The sequence below is a fragment of the Cupressus sempervirens genome, chromosome 1 (genome assembly GCF_028749045.1).
Source record: "Cupressus sempervirens isolate cs-2001-9-10 chromosome 1, ASM2874904v1, whole genome shotgun sequence".
In the NCBI taxonomy this organism is placed as follows: Eukaryota; Viridiplantae; Streptophyta; class Pinopsida; order Cupressales; family Cupressaceae; genus Cupressus; species Cupressus sempervirens.
The window spans coordinates 1,033,278-1,049,524 of record NC_143118.1 but is presented as its reverse complement, the minus strand read 5'-3'; the positions used below and the strand labels follow the sequence as shown (position 1 = coordinate 1,049,524).

The window sequence follows — 16,247 nt, the reverse complement described above, 5'->3', positions numbered from 1 at the left end:
ACATCCAAATGTTCTCTAAAAGTCATTGATGCTCTAAATTCATCACTTGCTTGTATCCAATCCAGATAAACCTCTTCCTGGAGCTCCCTAATGGTAGGTTCACTTTCAGGCTGTGGATTTCTAGGATTGAAGGTTGGCATAAAAGGTCTTGCTGAAGTTGAACTTTTAGGTTGTCCATTTACTAATTGGTTCTCCTGTTCACCAATTTCCCTTACATTATTTTGATTGTGATTACTATTATCGTTCATGAACTGTGCCATCAAATTTGCCATATGGTTTACATTATTTTGCATATCTTGTTAGCTCCTAAGGAATGAAATTATGAGACCCCTAGTGTCATCTATGTCTCCCATATTGTTTTCAAAAATCATTTCCTCGGCTAACTCTATATGAGTGTCTTCAATGTCAATTTGTATAGAGGAACTGGATGAGTCTATCAATCTATTTTTTCTGACTCTGGTATTATGGAAATTATAATTCCCTTTTTGCATAAGTTTGACCTATGAATTTGCTCCACAGGCTGGCAGGATTTTAAGCTCTAATACCACTATAAAATTCTAGATTCTTGAATCTATTATAGATGCAAATCTCAATAGAATTTAATAATTATTCTGAATATCTTCGTAGATTCCAAACCCAAGTGCTTATTTGATTCAAAGCAATTTTCAACTTATACACAGAAATAATGTTTTAACTAAATTTCGAGAACAATTTATATATTGAATCGATTGTCTTAATCACAAAATTAATAACGGAATTCTGGAAAGTATACATTTGAATCAAACACATAATTAAGAGATGGAATACTACAATTTAAGAAGTTGCACCTATTTCTCTGTATTCTGATATTCATCCAATTCCATTCTGCAAGGCCAGCCAATACTTCCACTACAATCGTTATTTCTTCACGGGCAAATGATCATCTCACCAAGTCAGGGAAGGAAACGATAACTTTAATTTCTTCTGCAACCCATAATTAATTACCACCAACTGCAGATGTGGGTTATTACACAAAATATAGGTAACAATCCTTGTCCATATTTTTGACGTATAATAGACTCCATCAAGAATCCCATGTGTTCATAGTTAAAAATGTAATCTTTGCCTTTTACTGTTTCAAAGATACAATATTGATCATAGAATACCGCTCCACATCCACGATGGCTCAGACTTAACACCGGTTATGCTGAAAGAATAGCTGCCAGACATATAAGACAAAACTCCTTGAACTTCCTTAAGATGCGATTTGGAAATGTTGACTGACATATGTTTTATGTTGGAAGAATAAACCATATCACCTTTGTCTTTTACTAGTACTGCCGTATAAGACAATACCCACTCTTTTAGTGCTAGATGAATTTCCTCACTCATAAAACATATCCTCTGTTTAAACAACCATAGAAACTTTCCGTAACCAATATTCACACCAAGTGCAAATCCCTCTGCCTGAAAAAACTTGCTTCAATGGAAAAGGAATTCTGCTCAAAATTGATATACAATGACTTCTGCAATAGTTTGTAAACTCAATATTTCATACTTTATCAAATCTCGTCCAACTCAACAACTGGCTTCAAGAAAGGACCAATCCCACGTTTGTCTTTCACACACACATTGTATTAATACTTCCACCAGGTCAGATACCAATTCTGATGAAAGGAATAAAGATAGTTCTCAGATCAAACTATATTTCTAGTTCTAACAAATTTCATTCCATCTCCCTTCTCCAAATCCTCGTAGTACTTAAAATATGAAAATCTCGCGGGAAATTCTATTCCTCCATACAACTGACTTTGTAATGGAACTTAATATTTTATTAAAGTATATTAATAATTATATTAGTTAATTGGTAATTAAAATTAATATAAATAATTAATATATGAAAATTTAATTATCTTTTATAATTCTAGGACATTACATAAAGACTATGAACCGACAATGATTTCTAATTACGAAAAGATGTAATGTTTTGTAATATCTTGATGTGGTCCTATTATAATTATTTGGGAAAGCCTCCAGGCCGACTCAAGGAATTATTTTGAGGATATGGTATAAAGGAAGGTTATTTTCATTGTTGTAATGTGTGTATTGGAGAGTCATATGCGAAGTATTTGGTAAATGCGAGTAAGTGATCTAAGGGATTATGGGATGTGAAGTTGGTAATATGGTATCAAAGTAAGAAGAGGTTTGGTCTGGTCAAAGGACAAAGAAGGACCTATACATTTATATTATTCTGCAAGGAATAATACAAAGATCAGCTGGACAGTAAGTTCAGTGGTCTTGCCCCTGAAGCTGTTTGAACCATGGGTCCATCTACTTTCTATAATTCCTAATAAGGTTGGAATCTCCTAACAGGGATTCAAAGTCTCCTAACAAGGACTGATATGTACTGAATGTATTTCATTGGCTCCTAACAAAGTCCATCCTCTAACAAGAAACATCTATAAACATTTATATTAGTATAGCATTTTGTGGGTACCATCCCCACAAGGCTTTTCCCTCTAATCAAGGGTTTCCCTATTTAACATATATGGTGTGATTGTGTATGAGTATCTTGTTATGGTTGCTGATTATATTGTTCACATGCTTAAGGATTAATAAGGTTGATAAATGTTTTAATAGTTGGATAACTGATTCACCTCGCCCCCCAGTTATCTTGGTGGACTTTACTTTCTAACAATTCCACCCTTTGGGAGTAGCTATGGTGGATCCACCCTCTGGGGGTAGCCATGGTGAAAGTCATGTGTATGACATTATGACCTTATTCTTGTTCTCTATTTCACCCTCTAGGAGTAGCTATGATGAATATTATTATGCTGAGATAACAATTTTATTGAGAAAATCTATGATGAGATTTTGTTTGACATTCTCTTTGGTTGCAGCTATGTGCAATTGTCATGAGATGACATTTTTAAGATCTCTCTCTTGCTAAGAGTGAGTGTTGAGTTTATGGTAGCTCCAAGATAGATCTTCCATTCATAGCGATGTCCTTTGTTCATGCGTGTTCCTTATGTTGATGTTGCGCATTTTCCTATTTGAGTTTTGTTCTTCCTGAGTTCCATACTCCTTGGTTCCGTTTTTCTTTCTAGGATCATGATTTAAGCCTCTTCATGTATTCTCTTGTCATCATGTGACTTCAGTCTTTCTGACTAAGCATTAGCATATGCATTTCATATGATGAGTTGGCAGTTGTTGAAGTATATTCAGATTTGTCAAGAATTGGTGATTCAGTTGTGGTGTGATGTGGAGTGGATTCTTTTCTCGTGCCCGTCAGAGAATTATTAAAATTTAAGATTTCATTAATGTTTAATATTCAGGCCGCTCATTTCTTAGTAACAGATTACTGTTGAGAATGGTTGCGTCTCTTCAATTATGTCCTATGAAAATTCTCGTCGCCATGTCATTTTCTTCTTGATCATGTGTGGCAGTGTATGCATTCTTCTTCATAAAAGCTTATTACCGTATCATTCAATATTATCATTTTTTAGCTATCATTGCTGTGGTGATCGGGAAAAGTATTTTTCAGCAATGACTATTTCCTGAAGGAAATTTAGTCTTTATCATTGTCTAATGATGTTTTTGAATCAAAAATGATTCATGTAAGGAAGTGCTTCATCATAAATATATATATGTATTCATCTTATCAGGTTTTCGGGTGATGTTTTAGTGTTGTATTTGCAGAACTTCTTATGTATCGAGATATATCTGTGACTTAAGATTTGAATATCGCTTCTATCTGAAAATCGATACCTTGTTGATTGTATTTCTTTTGATCATTGTATGTGAAGTCACCAAAAAGAGGGCTGAGTTCTTGTAACTGTGTTGCAATATCTGAATAAAGGATCTATCTTTAGTGGGCTCGGTTGTTTATCTCAGTTTGAAGGGTTTTTCCCAGTTTAATTTATTAGTGATATCTATTATTTTGTGTATTTGATTTTTCATTTATTGCATTCTTATATTTTTGGTTCTTAAATTTAACAATAATATAGACAAGGAAAGATTTTATTGATCAACACAATGAAATAAGGAATTTATTATATGTTTATATTCAAGGCAATAAAAAAATTTAACAGATTATATGAGTATTAAAATATTTTGTATTGTATATACATCAATCATGGTTCATGACAAAAGGGCATTTTCTATGATTGATTATTGCAATTAATCAAGGAGATATTACTTTTCCATCTCATGAGCTAAAAGAAAGAATCAAAAGTCCATGTTCAAAACAAAAATAGCTTGACCCTTAAATAGATAATGTTATTGCAGAGCAGAGGAAATGTATGTACGTCTGTATGAGAAAAAAACTTTGCGAATTGAAAACAAAAACAAAGAAAGAGTAACTGATAAATAGCACAAGCATACAACTACATCCCAATATTATTTCCTTTACCTGAATCTCATCAAAACAGAGGACAGATGCCCCTTCCACACTACTGTCCTCTCCAATATTAAGAAGACTGTCTGCTGCACTACAAAGAATATTGTCCAGATGTAGCTCTTGTTCATACCTCTCCTGTACAGATAACCATTCTTTCACAGTCCCTTCAAATGGAAGGTTTGCAATCCAACCAGAAAGTCTTGCCTGTAAATTTTGTTCATATTTTTTACTTTGCCAAATCTTGTGCATACGAGCATGAACATCAAGCATTGCCTGCCAAAGAAAATGAATTAGCATACAATCATATTAGCGTTAAAATATAATCTAATGAGCATTGCTAGCATGTACAAACACTGTGAAATCTAGAATAACTATTTATGTTATAATTGCAGATAAGTGCATGATCATCTGATATTTGAATACAACCTCATGAATATTGGCAGCACAGTAAAGCATTAACATGAAGTATCAGTTTATATTGTAATTCCAAGTCTGATTGTGGGAGCAACATATTGCAGGCACTTGAACGTTGAATGAACAATAATAGTTGAAAATTTGAAACAAATATATCCAGAAAATAAATGTAAAAAAAGAGCCCTCAACAATTCCCACTTTAGTTACTGTTAGTGTAATTAAATATTCACTAATTACACTTAAGCTTACTTAGGATAATGCAATGCATAGTAGTAGGTCATTGAGACACTTAGGAGTTTGCGCCTCAATTAAACACATGGTGTAGGAGAATTCCACTCTAGGTGGTCATAGTTGTTATCTCATTCCACCTTTAGTGCACTTATCACATTATCATCCTTATCATTGCACAATGGAGGATGATCCATCTTTTGTAGACATGTGATTCCACCTTGTGTGGGTGATAGCTTATCTTCTCCTTATCATTGTCTCTTATCGTCTCTTCCTATATAAGGAGGCTTATTATGTACATTTCAAATCAATCCACTGGATGTCAAACAAGTCAATTATCAATAATAGCATTCTTACATCTTCATGCAATTGTCTTGCCAATCTCTTGTGGAAGTTTTCTTGGTCTTTCATTTGATCCTAAGGGTGTTGTAGAGTCACCTAAAACTCTAACATGGTATTAGAGCTCTTATGGTGTGAAGACTTCTTCTCAAAAAGTGCAATCTTGGCTTGACTCATTGTTGGTGCAACATTTGGCAATTTGGACATCACAATTTGGAGGAGATTTTGAGAGTCTTATTTTGTGCCCGTCTATTGCAGGTGAAAATTGGAGCTTGAGGGTGCAAATCAAAGGTTGGCATCATATAGAGGAAGTCCAAAAACCCCTAAATCGAATTTTGTTTCAACCAAATTGGACATCTAAGGCCAAATCTAGAGCCATTTGATTTTTGAAGGTGTGGCGGCAACAATTCAAAAAACATAATTTCAGAGGCAATATTCAAACAATGATATCTCCCTCATACGAACTCCTTTTTCCGAGCAATTCTTTTTGTTTTGGGGTAGAAAACACAATCTACACAGTAGTGCAAGTGATTTTGGAACTCTGTCTCTAAATTTTTCTGAAAATCGCAAATTTCGTTTTCTACAACTTTCAAGGCTCTATTTGGGCACATTCGGTAACATTTTCAGGTGCAATTTTTTTTAAAGTGCATGATTTTTCCTCTACTTTCCAGATCTATAATCAAATTTTAGTGATTTGGAGTGGTATATCACTTTCAGAAATAGGTCTTTTTTGGCTATATTTGCACTTGGTGAATACTTGGATTGCAATTTTCTTAATTGAATCAGTAATTTGAAGGAGTTATCAGTTGATTTAAGTCATTCTTTGATTCATTATGGATTTTTCAAAAGTTTCATTACTCACTCTATATAACTATCATGAATGGAAACAAGCAGTTTCTAATTAGTTGATGAGTATTGGATTGCTTAGAATGATTCTTGGACAGGATCTAGAACCAACTACAGGTGTTGTAGAAAGAAGGAAATGGTTTGATAGAAGGGATAAAGCACTTGGCTCTCTTAGATCTACCATCTCCAATGATTTGCTATATCATATTGCATCCTGCACACATCCTCATAATGCCTGGACAACATTGGAAGGAATCTTTGGTAAATCTGATAGAATAAGAAAATTCAAATTAGTGAATGAGCTTATAGGTCTAAGTCCGTGTGATTTTGAAAATATTCAAGACTTTTTCTATAAGTTCAGTTCCATTAGATTGGAGCTTTTCTAATTGTGGCATTACTAAAGATTATGAGCAATTGATATTATCTATGCTTTCCAATCTAGGTCCTAAATATTCAATCTCTATTTCCACATTTTATGCTACTATGGATGCTCTTGGTAGTGCATAAAAAATGTCTCCTCTTGATGAATTTGCGGTTCAGCTCACAAGGGAACAAGCAAAGTTAGCACACATGGGTCAACTGAAGCCTTACAAGTATCAAGCATTGGTTATAAATGACTCCTCTCCAAAGGTTACCAAAGGAAAGGGAAACAACACAAGGATCCTAAGCAACATGACAAAGGTGATGACTCTCCTTCACAAAATAATATTGAATTCAAGTCCTCTTTAAGAGAGGAATCATCTAGAAGAAAGAGAGATAAATGTGCTTATTGCAAAAAGTTAGGACATGATGAGCATAAATGTTTCCATAAGAAGATTGATGAGCTTATTCACATTCTTAAAAAGAACAATATCAAGTTGTCCTCATTAGTGTCTTCTCTTTCTTCTCAATATCAGGTAGTTGCCACATCTACATCATCATCTATAGGCAAAGGACAAGCACTCGTTGCTTCCACACATCTTGAGCAAGGTAAATGGCTTCTTGATTCAGGTGCATCACATCCTATAGCATCTTCTATGGATATGTTTTCTTCTATTGAGCCTTGTACTTCTCCAACTATATTGATGGGTAATAATACATACATGAAGGTTTATGGGAAATGTTCTATTCCTATGGGAGAGAGTATATTTAGTGATGTTTTTTGTGTACCATCTTTGACCACTAATCTCCTTTCCATTTACCAAATTACTCGTGGGGCACAAGGTAAAATTGTTGAGTTCACTCCTGATTATGTCTATATTAGGAACATGGAGATTAGACATGTCATAGCTATGGGAGTTGTTGATCATACATCACGCTTGTATTCTTTTGCACATTTTGTTGATAATGATGATAATATTCATGATGTACCTAACCATTTATCAAAGGTGAATAATTCATGTGAGGAGAACGTTGGACATTTGAATCATTTTGTTCTTGAGACAAGTATTGAACTTCCTACTCCACATCTTGCTTCTTCAAACATGAGTTCTACATGACAGAATCTTTGAGCTTGGAGACACCTATTCAATCTTCAGAGATGCATACATGGAGAACTTCTTCCTCCTTTCTCACTTTTTACATGGAGTGGCTTCTTCATCTTTTGATGTATTTATCTCTTCCTAAGGAGAGACATGTTTCTTATAGGCATTGGATTATATTTTGCTTGCAGGTACTCTTCATCTACATTGGAGCTTCTTCATTCTAGGGGGGATATCATGTCTCCTTATTTCCTTCCTATGGGGGGATCATTCTTTGTATATATATGATGTATGCAATTTTTGGGGGTCCTTGAGGACTCCATCCATCCATGCATCTTGTTTTCATCTCTCTTTTTGGAGGAGGGTTTTTTCGATGAAGTTTTCTCTCTTTCTCCACTATGAAATTATTACATTTCATGTATTGCATTGCATATTGTCCATGGCTACCTAAAATGGCGTTATCACTAGAATCCATCTTGCATTGTGAGTTTAAGTGCATTCCCCTAAGTTTCACTTAAGGGGGGGTGTTGGTGTAATTAAATATTCACTAATTACACTTACTTAAGCCTTCTTAGGATAATGTATTTCATATTAATTTGTCATTGAGACACTTAGGAGTTTGCACCTCAATTAAACACATGGTGTAAGAGAATTCCACTCTAGGTGGTCATAGTTGTTATCTGATTCCACCTTAAGTACACTTATCACATTATCATCTTCATCATTGCACAATAGAGGGTGATCCACCTTTCGTGGACATGTGATTCCACCTTGTGTGGCTGATAGCTTATCTTCTCCTTATCATTGTCTCTTATCACCTCTCCTATATAAGGAGGCCTATTATGTACATTTCAAATCAATCCATTGGATGTCAATCAAGTCCATTATCAATAATAGCATTCTTGCATCTTCATGCAATTGTCTTGCCAATCTCTTGTGGAAGTTTTCTTGGTCTTTCATTTGATCCTAGGGGTGTTGTAGAGTCACCTAAAACTCTAACAGTTACCATTTGCAAAGAAGAAGAATAAAAAAAGATGTGTAGCCAAAAAAGAATAAATGAAAATGTTATAGTGGGCTGAGTGATAGAAAATCATTTGTCGTATTTGTGGTATTAGTTCCCAACCAATTGTTAGTTGTCACTTGGTAGTTATTGACAGTTGGTAGCCTTAACTAACATTGGTTTACTGTTTATATGTACTACTTCATAGTTAGGACCACTCATTTTATTCTCTTCTTATTGCATATCTCAGAATTGATAATAAAGCAATATCTTTCTGGGAATTTCGCAAGTTAATCATATTCCTATGTTATGTAATTCTGACCAAACCAATGCAAGCCAAAGAAGAACAAGAGGACCAAATAACAAAAGACTTGATAAATCTCTAGGACATCTCTTTGAGAGATTACACATGGAGAAAAGCTCTTGTCATAGAGGTCCCTCAGGGCACTATCTTGGACAACCTCACTATCAACAAGGAGGTTGATCATCTATTGCAAAAACTGCCAAGGCTTATCACATGACACTCCATCATTGTTCAAAACCTTTGAAAAGAAAGGGATTGAGAGCAGCAAGGGTAGTAAATATTGCGAAAACACAAGAAAAAGAACCAACTAGAAGAGGAAGAACACAATGCCACTCGAGTATTAATTCCCGTGTAACCAAATAAAGACAGAACACAAACCCCAAGCAGTTAGGAAGCGGCAACAGCATCGATGAGAAGATCTTTTTGATTGAGAGAACAAAGCGAACAACAAAGGTGATTGAGTGAAATTGCTGAAGAACCTAAAAGCCCTAGTTTTTTGAGAAGAGAAAAAGTGTCAACCATACTTGTACATAGGAAGAAACACAGACAACTAGTATATACTATATAGCATACACAACGCATAGAACGCGAGTGGGAGGAAGTATCCAAACACTTATTGTACATACCTAAAAATGTCCTCATGAAATCAATAAAATTCATTTATTAATTTAATGAATATTATTATTTGTTAAATTGATTCATTATCCTCTTCTACTATTATTTAAATAAATATTCTTATTTATTAGAATAATTCATCAACCTTTATTGTCTGACAAAGTAAATAAATTCTTATTTAATTAATTCAACCATTACCAATCTCCTAATTCTCCTATTTATGAATTAAACACTGTTGTTTATTTATATATTCATTAATCCTTTTCTATATCTCCAATCACATGCAATCATGTGGATCAACTCCCAAATATTTAGCTTGCCCTACTAGTTGCATGTCTCTTCATTTGACTCTTGTGATTAAATTCAACTCCTTTCTTCCCTACCACTCGATCCTAGCCACCCATTTTCTAATGGCTCTCAATATCCTGCACTACTAAGAAATTCTCATGTAGCCTTCAATCCATTTCAACCTCAAATCACCTCTTAATCTCAACCATAGGTCTTCATGAGGTTTCGATAAAAGATAATTCCTCCTCACATTTAAGCTCCAAATGCATTTGTGATCTTGAGCTGTCTTGTGCACTTGTAATCTATATGCATGTAGATAAAGGTAAAGATAATAACTCCTAGATTCTAATTAATTTTAGGGTAATAATGAGGTCTCTAATTGTTATCCCTATTTCCTTTACGGTTTCTTCCTAACTATATTCACAAGGTAACAAGGGGATGCTTATTGGATACTATAGAAGCTGATGAAATCCAACTCCGAAAATGCCCAAGATCACCTGCATGCAATAACCTATCAAAGGGAAGCCAAGGAAGGAAGAGCATGGAGCAAGGGAAAAACCCTAAACAGACATGAGAGAGAAGAAGATATTGCAACACAAGAAAATATGTGTTTACAATATGCAAAATGTGTTATGAAATACAATGAGGGAGCTTGAATATAAAGAGCTCAAGGAATCTCCTAGAACAAGCTAGAAGATGCTAGAAGATAAGTGTGACAACTAAACATACATCCACATGAGTTGAAAAGTCCTCGAACAAGGTGAGAGGATAAGTATGACTTAGGAGAGAACAAACTCTTAGACTACAACTAATAAATGAAATGCATTTACCTAAGTAAGCTTAAGTAAATAAAATAAATAATTAATAATTAATTATTTAATCTAACACCCCCCCTTAAGTGCAACTTAGGGAAATGTCTTAAGCTCACAAAACTAAGAAATGCAGAAATGGGTCCCGGTAACAAAGCCATGTTAGGTACTCATGTACAATGCAAAGAAATGCAACCTCTGAAAACGAGGAAAGAGAGAAAACCACGTGGGAAAAACCCTCCCCCAAAAAGAGGTAAACCTAGTGAAGAATAGAAGCCTCCAACTAGGGGAATGTCCCCTAAAACAGGAACAAAAAGTGATCATTAAGAGCATCACTGAAGCATAAAGAAGCTGCAAAATCTGCCATCAGAAAGAAAACTGCTGATCTGAAGAACCTCCAAGGAAGAAGAAGGCACAAACTGAGCATGTCTATATGGTAGATGATCCATCTCACCGAAATGCATAGGTAGCCAACCACTACAATCGACTCGTATATAGGATCAACCATTGAATACATAGTTCACACTATCAAACCATCGAACCAAGGATGCATTAGAACAATAGCATAAACCCCCCTTAATGCAAACGGGGTGAGATGACAGGCAACTGAGAAGGTGGGCCAAAAATCTCCTACAGATGAACCAAGAACGACGAGAGAGGAAGAGGTACAAACACCTATAAAGACACAGTCACAACGACGCTGCATGGGGCTAATGTCGTGGAAGGGACACTCACTTGACAAAGTGAGTGTCCCCCCCATGGTGCTTTATAAAAATAGTGCATGTACAACTGACTCAAAAACAACGTTCATCAACCCGAAATGCAAAAGTGGCACTTTATCTCAGTGCGTATACAAAAGTGCTTACAAATGATGTCTACAATGATCAGAACAAGGAAAAAGCTGACAAAAAAGAAAGTAAAGCCTAAAACAAAAGAAACCATGCCATGAAAACGATCCTCGAACCTAAAACACCCAAGATATCCACCATATAGAAAAAATGCCAAAAACATGATAGAAAGAGCATGGGCCAAAATCTAAGGAAAAGGACTACATTTCTGAAAAGATGACAAAACCAGCTTTCCAAAAATATAAAGTTTTCAAAAAAGCTGACATGGGACGCAAAAGATATGCAAGCCGGAGTCAAAAACACAACTTCAGACTTCAACTGAAAAAACGTCCAATAAAACTGCACCAAAACCTGAAAATACCTACACCAATGTCTTCGTCTCGGAACTAGCTTTCCGGCACTTCTTTCGGATCGGAAAAATACCTTCATATGTTCAAGTTATGGCCAAAAAACTGAAGGTAGGTCAAAAAGGACCTTGGAGATGTGCAAGAGGTGGATGATGTAGTGCTGATGTCATGCTGACATCGGCATTTCACAAGCAAATATTTGATGGCTTGAAGGCCGTCGCCACAAAAAGAGATGCCACATGGCAATCCACGTGGCAAAGCAGATGACGTTGCAGGGGCTACATGGTAAAGTGCCACCTGCCATGTGTCACACGCTGTGTGGCTGCAGAAACCCATGCGGACTGGACAAGTTAGATGCTAACTGGGCTACATGGTGTACAAAGTTGTGGCTGAGTTGGTAGAAAACTTTCACGCGGCAGGTGAGTGAGTGACACATGGTTGGAGCGCAAAATAGAGGCAGAGCAGAGGGACGGAGGCGGAGGAGCTGCAACAGCCGGTGGAGTGGCGGAATTTGACTGTGCCGCCGGCAGAAAACTAGTGGAGGGTGGCGGGTAGGCGGAGGCATCGCTTGGGCGATGAAGTCTGTCACAGCGAGGTGCGAGCAAAGCATGGGCGGCCCCGCAATGGCCGCTGGGCAGTGTCGCTGCGGCGCAGCCTGTGCTTACCTTTTTTTATTTTTTTTAATGCACAAATTGTCCATACAACCGTATGGAAGCCCCCCGATCTAAAAAATTTTGCCTCCTGGAGCCCTATCTCCAAAATCGAAAAATTTTATATGGATCCTAGCTGAAAAGCACGTTCTAAATCCAATGGCAGCGTCCGTTTGGGCCCAAAGTGCTTCGAAAAAATGCTCTTCCCCCGGATTGAAGAAAAAATCACAAACTAGGGTTTGTGTCTCCGAATCATGGCTTCAAATAACCTTCAACAAAGCAGCAATAGAGAGGCTCTAGTACCATGTAGGAGTTGATGAAATCCAACTCCAAAGATGCCCAAGATCACCTGCATGCAATAACCTGTCAAAAGGAAGCCAAAGAAGGAAGAGCATGGAGCAAGGGAAAAATCCTAAACGGACATGAGAGAGAAGAAAATATTGCAACACAAGAAAATATGTATTTACAATATGCAAAATGTGTTATGAAATACAATGAGGGAGCTCGAATATAAAGAGCTCAAGGAATCTCCTAAAACAAGCTAGAAGACGATAAAAGATAAGTGTGACAACTAAGCATACATCGACATGAGGTGGAAAGTCCTCGAACAAGGTGAGAGGATAAGTATGCCTTAGGAGAGAACAAACTCTCGTATTGTCAGCAACTTATAACAAACTCCTAGACTACAACTAATAAATGAAATGCATTTACCTAAGTAAGCTTAAGTAAATAGAATAAATAATTAATAATTAATTATTTACTCTAACAGATACAAAAAATATAATAAACTGATTCTTTGGAAGAGGTTATCAAATGCATGGTTCGAAGGAATGTAGGCTACATTGACCAACCCAACCTCTAACATGCATAATGCTTGCGTTGTAATAATTTATATTCTACACTCACCAATGCAACTTCCAATATGCCTATTGCTTACGTTTCGTAGGTATTGTTTGTGCTACTAATTTCTGCAAAGAGAGAGTTTTTTTCTACACATGATATTTCAGTTACACAAAGCCTTGAAGAGAAAAGAATTCATTCAATCAATAGAACAATTTTTTTATCAAAAAAAAAAAGCGTTTACCTTCAAAAAAATGAAAAAGCACAATCACAACAAATTATAATTCCCTTCGGAGACTGTGTAGATGCTTTGTTTTCACTTTTTAGGCTGTGTAATATATGCATAGGTCCTCTATATATTGGATCCTGTAGCCAATTTATAATCAAAGCAATCTGACAAAATGTTCACTAAGATATGTACCGCATGAAAGTGCAGCCTATATCGATGTCTAACAACTCCCTTGGTAGCATTATAAAACATATCCATTAGCATAGTCTTTCCTGCATTATACAAATTCCATGCATTAGATACAAAGACGAAATAACCCTTCTATTGCATGTACAATAAGATCATACAACCAGAAAACATCAATCAACTCAAATAAACTAGGTTTTTGAATGAATTTAATGAATATATAAGTTTTTCCTTTACTGTAGTAGTACTCTAAAACTGAATGTAACTTGCCAGTCCTGTAGACCTATTTTTGGTCAACTATGGATAATAATTATTTCTTTATTTCTTTTCTACAGCCATATAAGATTGATAGTAAACACATACTTTTAAAGAAAGCTTTCAGAACAAAAAGGAAACAGTCCCCACTCAATGACATACATTTGCTGAATACAGTGAAAAAATAAAGCATTTTCTTATTAGCTAACAAGTCAGTGATGCGGGATCAATTACCACAACCAACATTTCCATACAAGTACAGTCCTTTAGGAGCAGGAGGTACAACTGGACGAGGACCAATAACAGAATCTAAGCTTTTCTCCCGCTTTAGGTAAGATACCATTCTTCCTGTCCCCGGCTCAGCCCTTTCTTTCTTCTTCCTGCTCAAAGGAAAGTGAATCAATATTAGCATGAGGCAGTTGACTTGAGTAGCCCAGCATGTTTCTCTCATTTACAATTTTAATTTACTTATGATGAAATTGTTTTTAACATTTTGTAAGCAAATTCCAAAGAAGCTGCATCCTTTAAAAAGCTTGTAGGACTACCTTAAGTAATATATGCCAATAAACTAGTTTACTCTATACCATTCATTAAAAAAAATTATCAAATCGTACATGTGCCATGCCCCCAGCATGAGGACAGTACACTCACGAATTGCAGCACCGTAAACCACAAGTCACTGTCTCTGATCTTGTGCGAAGGGAAGAAAATTGGGAGCACTTGTTACATCCCAAATTTTGCCTAATTTTAAAATGTTCATATAGCCGTTGAGGTTTCATGTGAAGTCAATTGACTGGTAAAATTAGTTAATCAATATGATCATGTGAGATGGCAATATGATTATTCATTAAAATTTCATGTGAAGATGACATGTTAGTTAATCATTATGATGCTATTATGATTATTGTTATCTTGAAATCATGGAAAAGTTGGTTACTCGTTATAAACTCATGGAAAGTCAAATGGTGGTTAGTCCGTTATGATGTTTTATAAAAAAATGATAACTTGTTAAGTAATTGTGATATTGCTATCAAGATTTAACTGTGTGATTTTTGAGTCAAACTCATTGACCCATGTTTCATAAGTAGTGATTCAACATGAATCCATCTCTCATGAGAATAAATGGAACACTTAACACTCATTGGATCTAAGTGATGCTCACAGGGGTGAAGCACCAGGACTTCCAGGGAGGTCACCCATCCCAGTACTACTCCAGCCTGAGCGCATTTAACTATGGAAGTACTGGGATGGGTGACCTCTCGGGAAGTCCTAGTGATTCACCCCTGTGAGCATCACCTAGATCCAATGTGTTTAAGTGTTCCATTTATTCTCATGAGAGATGGATTCATGTTGAATCACTACTCATGAAACATGGGTCAATGAGTTTGACTCAAAAATCACACAGTTAAATCCTGATAGCAATATCACAATTTGACTTGCTATGGAAATTATCTCCTACTTATCAATTGATGAGTTTAAGGGGCTTTCTAATGAATGGTTCATAAGGCACAACAATTGGTGAAGGTTTTGCAAAAGGGGTTGCAAGCTTTGGGTTTAACCATGGAGGAAACTCCATAGTTAAACGCGCTCAGGTTGGAGTAGTACTGAGATGGGTGACCTCCTGGGAAGTCTTGGAGCTTCACCTCTGTGAGCATCACCTAGATCCAATGAGTGTTAAGTGTTCCATTTATTCTCATGAGAGATGGATTCATGTTGAATCACTACTCATGAAACATGGGTCAATGAGTTTGACTCAAAAATCACACAGTTAAATCCTAATAGCAATATCACAATTTGACTTGCTATGGAAATTATCTCCTACTTATCAATTGATGAGCTTAAGGGGCTTTCTAATGAATGGTTCATAAGTCACAACACTTGGTGAAGGTTTTGAAAATGGGGTTGCAAGCTTTGGGTTTAACCATGGAGGAAACTCCATAGTTAAATGCGCTCAGGCTGGAGTAGTACTGGGATGGGTGACCTCTCGGGAAGTCTTGGTGCTTCACCCCTATGAGCATCACCTAGATACAATGAGTGTTAAGTGTTCCATTTATTCTCATGAGAGATGGATTCACTACTCATGAAAGATGGGTCAATGAGTTTGACTCAAACAATCACACAGTTAAATACTGATAGCAATATCACAATTTGACTTGCTATAGAAATTATCTCCTACTTATCAATTGTTAAGTAATTTTGATTTATTATGGA

The 16,247-nt window shown here is 36.0% G+C and overlaps 1 protein-coding gene across 4 annotated transcripts in view; it reads right to left on the bottom strand.

The window, feature by feature from the left end:
- LOC149575837 (AFG1-like ATPase family protein) overlaps positions 1–16,247 on the bottom strand; it is a 259,202-nt gene that overhangs the window by 168,520 nt on the left and 74,435 nt on the right. For all 4 annotated transcript variants that reach the window (XM_089815715.1, XM_089815717.1, XM_089815718.1 and 1 more), the window contains exons 4-6: positions 14,271–14,416; positions 13,788–13,867; positions 4,391–4,651 (exon numbers count right to left, since the gene is read on the bottom strand). In XM_089815715.1, coding sequence (XP_089671841.1) covers positions 4,391–4,651; positions 13,788–13,867; positions 14,271–14,416 — 487 coding nt within the window. The remainder of the gene's footprint in view (positions 1–4,390; positions 4,652–13,787; positions 13,868–14,270; positions 14,417–16,247) is intronic.